This window comes from Phacochoerus africanus, chromosome 14 (genome assembly GCF_016906955.1).
Source record: "Phacochoerus africanus isolate WHEZ1 chromosome 14, ROS_Pafr_v1, whole genome shotgun sequence".
NCBI classification, from domain to species: Eukaryota; Metazoa; Chordata; class Mammalia; order Artiodactyla; family Suidae; genus Phacochoerus; species Phacochoerus africanus.
In genome coordinates this window covers 52,122,185-52,127,525 of record NC_062557.1, presented here as the reverse complement: position 1 = coordinate 52,127,525, position 5,341 = coordinate 52,122,185, and the positions used below count along the sequence as shown (strand labels likewise).

At 59.9% G+C, this 5,341-nt stretch overlaps 1 protein-coding gene across 1 annotated transcript; it reads left to right on the top strand.

Annotated features, from left to right (window-relative positions):
• Nucleotides 1-2,273: 2,273 nt before the first annotated feature.
• On the top strand, nucleotides 2,274-3,457 carry TMEM256 (transmembrane protein 256). Its single transcript, XM_047757697.1, has 4 exons — nucleotides 2,274-2,462; nucleotides 2,765-2,796; nucleotides 3,045-3,125; nucleotides 3,234-3,457. The coding sequence occupies exons 1-4, from the start codon at nucleotides 2,378-2,380 to the stop codon at nucleotides 3,375-3,377; spliced, it is 342 nt and encodes a 113-aa protein (XP_047613653.1). The 5' UTR covers nucleotides 2,274-2,377; the 3' UTR covers nucleotides 3,378-3,457.
• The last annotated feature ends 1,884 nt before the right edge of the window (nucleotides 3,458-5,341 follow it).

Here is a 5,341-nt window from a genome sequence, read left to right as displayed (position 1 = left end):
TGACCGCCTCAGGATCTCCTCTGCCTGTGCCATGCTGGGCTCTGCTTCCACGGCCTTGCCGCCCCCTCCCCCTCCCACTAGCAAGGTCTGCCTCTGTCACCCCCCCCCCCTTAAGGTACTTTGAGCCCCTGGCCTCCTCCCTGCCAGCTTCTCTCCCTTCTCCCCTCCCACTGGAGCCCTCCCCCCATCCCTCTCCTCTCCACAGCCTCCCTCAGAGCATCTTTCCACGGCCTCTTCCAGCTTGCTCCAGCTTTTGCCTTCCGTCTCTCACCCCTCAGTCTTTTTTCATCTCTCTCTTCTACACCTCCCTCCCTGGTGTTTCTCATCTTCCTCTCTCCTTCAAATCCCTTCCCCAAATTTCCCCCTCAAGCCCCTTCAATTTCTCTCTTCCCCTGTCTCCCCCATTTTCTCTCCTCTGCTCTCCCCAGCTCTGTCTGCCACATCTTGCTCCCCCCACCCCCTTCTCCCTATCCCTCTGCCTTGCTCGCTCTGCTCCTGCCCAGGCCTGACTCCCCCAGCCGGGGAGAGTTGAGGAACGGGGGCTCAGGCCGCAGGCCCCCCCTTCTTCCTGCAGTGGGGAAAATGGCTTGGCCGGGAAGGGGAGAAGGAGGGGGAGGGGGAGATGGGAACACACGGGGTCTGTGGGCCCATTCAAAGGATCATTCATGGGCTGGAGAGAGGCAGAGACAAAGAGACCGAGACGCAGAGACACGGCGAGAGCATCCCTAGGCGGAGACACGCAGACAGAGCAGGCTGGGGGAAACCGGGCGCAGGGAGAGAGATGGAGAGAGGGAGACCCCAGCGGACCGCCACACAGCCCCCGCCACCCGGCCCGGCTTAGCTCCTACCTGGCTCAGCCCTGGGGCCGTGGTGCCTCCATCCAGGGCTCCGAGTAGGGGGCGGACGGGCTTCGGGAGGGGGGCGGCGGCCTCTGAGCCCCCGCGGCCCCGCAGGCCCAGCCCCCGCCCGCAGCGCCTCACCCGGCGGGGGAGGGGGATCGCCCCAGCCCCGGGGGGCGGGGCCGGGATCCAGTCGATCCCCGGGGAAAGGAGAGGTAGGGGATGGGGTCAGGAGGAGCCCGAGAACAGGGAACCCCGCAGTGGGGACGGCGGAGGGAGGAGGGGACAACGGGACAGGACCGGATTGGGGATCCACTGGCTCCGTGGGCCGGCTTCGAGGGACCAGAAGGCGGTACAGGAGGAGGATCCTAAGGGATCGGGTGCGGGAGGAGGAGTCCACAGCAATCCCCAGGGGCCCGGAGCCCGGGAGCGCAGGATCCGCGGTGCAGGGGCAGGGATCCAGCCGGAATCCTCAGGGAGGGGGAGGGATCTAGTCGATCCCGAGGGCGGGCGGGAGGGGGAGGTCCAGGGAGTCAGGGGAGGGCGGGAGCCGAGTCTGGAGCCCCGGGGCGGGGGTCGGCAGGGCTCCTGGGAGGAAAACTGGGGGTAAGGGGGAGGCTTCGGGGAACGCTCAGCAGCAAGGAGGCCCGGACTCCTGTCCCCGCGCGCCAGAGCCCGCCCGCCCCGAGTCCATCCCAGCCCGAGAGTGATGATCCGCCGGCGGAGCAGCCGCAGCAGCCCCGCGCGTCACCGCGCGGCCGCCTCCCCCGCCCCCTGCCGAGAGAGCGGCGCACACCCCTCGCTCGCACCCGCCTGCCCACCCGCCCTCTAGAGTGTGGGGGGATTGGAGAAGGTGGAACGGGGTGGGAGTGGACAGACCGACGGATGGACGAAACAGGCCAGGGCAGGGTAGAGACATCCCCCCCCTCCCCGATCTCCCACCCTCCCGGCTCTAGCCGTTAGTTGAGGGGAGAAGGGGGTGAACTCTAGGGGGCGGGGCATCATATGAAGAAGGCGGGGTCTTTGCCCATATGGGAGGGGCTATTTGGGTTGTGGGTGGGGTCTAACGGTGGTGGGTGGGGCTTAGCTACCATGGGGCCGCCTCTTTTGGGGAGTGGGTCTGGCTTAAAGCTGAAAAGGAGGAGCTTGTGGGGAAAGGGGCGGAACTTTGCGTGGGGACCGGGATCTTTGGAAATTGGCCGGAGGTGGGGGGGTAGGGAGGAAGGTGTTAGAAGAGGCGATCAACTTGGAAAGTGGGCCAATCCGTGACGCAAATCCTCTGGTCCCGCCCGCCCAGCCCCGCCCCCCCAGCTCGGCTCCTCTGCTCCTAATTGGTTATCTTTTCTCCGCCCGCCAGACGTCTTCGCCACTCATCAGAGGTTTTACAAAGGCTCAAGTACCCGGGTGAGGACGTGGACGCAGAAATGAACACGGCCCGGATTGGGCACCGGTGGCCCTCATTTGCATGGAAGATCGGGATTGGCTCGCCTCTTGGGTGGCCCGGGCGGTGTTCGTCCGGCGCGTGACCATCCTTTGCCATGGCGGGTCCGGGGGCTGTTTTCCGCCGTCTGGGTGCCTTGTCCGGAGCCGGGGCCTTAGGCTTGGCCTCCTACGGGGCGCACGGTCAGGAGGCGGGGGACAGAGTTGGTATTGTGTTGGGGGCGAGCTTTAGGGTCTGGTGCAGAGGCGGAGTCTGTGGAAAGCGTCGGCCTTCACATAGACCAGACAGCCCGCGGAGCCCTAAACCGTTTGAAGTCCCTCAGCCCGGTCCAGTTGGTTCCCAGAACCCCCCTTTGCGTGTTTCCACCAATCAGAAGCCTCCTGGGGGGCGCCCTGTTCCGCCTGTGCCCACCTGGGTCCCCCCGGGAGTGGGGACGATCGGGGTTGTTGTTAGGACTGGTAACCTTTGCTTCTCCTTTCCACAGGAGCCCAGTTTCCGGATGCCTACGGGAAGGAGGTGAAGTAACTGCGCTGGGGCCTCCCGAAGTCCTGGCCCCTGAGGGCACAAAGCCTGGGGTTTCTCAGGGAAGGAGTGGAGGGGCGGGGCGTGGGTCTTTGGAGCGGCAAGGGACGCAGGTCCGAGGCCTGGGTGTCTGAGGGTGGGGGGAGCAGGTGCTTGAGCTGTGGGATTGGAGGACGAGCTCCTGTACGTTGTGCCCCCGCCCCTGCGTTTCTTAAGGAAGTCCACTCTTCTCTTTCTTACAGCTCTTTGACAAGACCAACAAACACCACTTCTTACACAGTCTGGCCCTGTTAGGGGTGCCCCTGTGCAGAAAGCCCCTCTGGGTAATCCCACCCCCCCCCCACCCACCCCTAACCCTCACCAAGCCCCACACACTCCCTCTAGCCTGCCCTGCCCTTACTAGCCTGCATTCTGCTTTGTCTCTCCTTCAGGCCGGGTTACTGCTAGCTTCTGGAACTACCTTATTCTGCACCAGCTTTTACTACCAGGCTCTGAGCGGAGACCCCAGCATCCAGACTTTGGCCCCTGTGGGAGGGAGCCTGCTAATTTTGGGCTGGCTTGCCTTGGCTCTTTGAGCTTCCTTGTGTTGAATTTCTGGGTGCTTTTTCAAGAAATGGAGCAGGGAGGGCATTAAAAGAGAAAGGCAAATAAAGAACTTTGGAGTCTTTGTTCCTCTAGCCTCTGGGAGGAAGGGTAGGGATTGTCAACTTTTGCACTCCTTCCCTTTCCTAAGACTGACTCAGTGAGCCTTGGGTCTGGCTGGAGAGTCACTGCTCACTTTAAGTTAACTTTGTTATGAGGTTCTGAAACTGGTGGACATTAGAGTTGTAAAGAATGCTTGAAATAGGGACCTCCCTTGCGATGCAGGGGGTTAAGTATCTAATATTGTGACTGCTGTGGCTCAGGTTCAATTGGGCCCAGGAATTTACATATGCCTCAGGCCTGAAATAATGCAGCTTCTTACTGAAGCCCTCTTCCGGGGCCTGGGAATCTGTTTTTTAATAAGCTTATCCTGTTCTGTTGCTCACTAATGTTAATACTAGGTTACTGTAGGGTAGTGGTTTTCAGCCCACAAATTTATTGAGCACCCACTTACTCTAGAAGTCAAGGTTGAGGCAAAGCAGAACAGGAGGCATGTCATTAGTCACAAAATAATTTGGGGTTCAAAGCAGGGACAGAACATCATGTGTTGGGGGTTAGAACATGCTTCCCAGTGCTTGAGATGATTCTTAAAAGAGCACTGTTCTGTGGCTGAAACACAGCGACCAAAGGGACGGGTGGGTGGCAAGGGGTCTGGGGCCACACGAGTCCTCAGTGTGGATGGAGTTTTCTGAGTTAGGCAGAAAAGGAGTGAGCAAGGTGGCAAGGCAGGCTGGAGTAGCACCCACAGCAGAGAGCTGGATGGTATTCAGGAGGCAATAGTTAACTAAACTAGGACTCACCAAGTGTGGCTCATGTGTCAGACGGACCCAGGTTACAAGGAAATTGGCCCTGAGCGGGACAGTCACCATCCTCTCCCTCATGCGCTTTCCCGTCTAGTAGTGGAAACAGACCTTAAACAACCAAACACAAATATGTCACTGTGACCTGTGCTCTGTGCTTGAAGGAAAAGAACAGGGAGGCTGGGACAATGGGGTGCTGGAGGGTGTGCCCCCAAGACTGTGCAGACTGAAGGGGAAGCGTGATTTAGGCTGAAAGGGTACCTGGCAAACAGACTGAAATGGAGCGGTTTGAAATCCTTGAGGCAGGAGACAGTTGGGCGGGTCAGAGCCGGAGCAAAAGCAGTGTGGCTGGCAAGCAGTGACGAGGGAGTCCCCGATGGCCAGCGAGGTCCTTGCAGGCAGTGGTGAACCGCTCGGAATTTATTAGCAGCGCAACAGTAAGTCATTGAAAGGTATATGGAGAGAATGCTAGGGTCTGGTGGAGATGTTTAAAAGATCCGGAGAACCAATCAGAGGACGGCAAGGATGACAACAGGGAGACCGGTCAGGAGGTTCTAGAGGTCCCTGGTGATGGTGGCTTGGCTGAGGATGGAAGAGGTGCTGAAAGAGGTCCTGAAAAGGGGTGAGCAAGAGGGTGATCTCTGGTTTTGTGCACCTGGTTGGGTGGAGGTGCTGCTACTCAGATGAGAAACCCTGAAGGGAGGGGCTGCCCAGGGGGAGGGCGCTCAGGAGGTCCGTTTGGGGTGAGTTGCTTCTAAAGTGCCTGGGAGACTTCCAAGTGGAGGCACCAAGCAGGTAGTTGAGCTCAGGGAGGTGCCTGCGCTCAGGGAGAGAGATTGGCCTCAAGTGTACTCTGCACCCCACCCTGCTCTTCCATCCCATCTCCTCCCCATAAATACCTTTGGGAGGCTCCCATGAGTCCCTGTGAACTCCTGGTTGCCAGACCCAGTGGATGATGTTCAGTCTTCCCTTCCTCATCCTCTTTGCAGCATTTGACCCAGTTGGCCACGCCAGCCGCAAGCACATCCTGTTGCTTCCCCGCCACACTCTCCTGGTCTTTCCTGGCTCTGTGGGTGCTTTGTGGCCAGCTTCTCATC

Excerpts from the sequence above, each read along its gene's own strand:
- TMEM256 (XM_047757697.1), top strand. The coding sequence starts at position 2,378 with ATGGCGGGTCCGGGGGCTGTTTTCCGCCGTCTGGGTGCCTTGTCCGGA. Across the intron at positions 2,797-3,044 it reads CGGATGCCTACGGGAAGGAG|CTCTTTGACAAGACCAACAA; the intron begins GTGAAGTAACTG and ends TCTTTCTTACAG. Across the intron at positions 3,126-3,233 it reads TGTGCAGAAAGCCCCTCTGG|GCCGGGTTACTGCTAGCTTC; the intron begins GTAATCCCACCC and ends TCTCTCCTTCAG.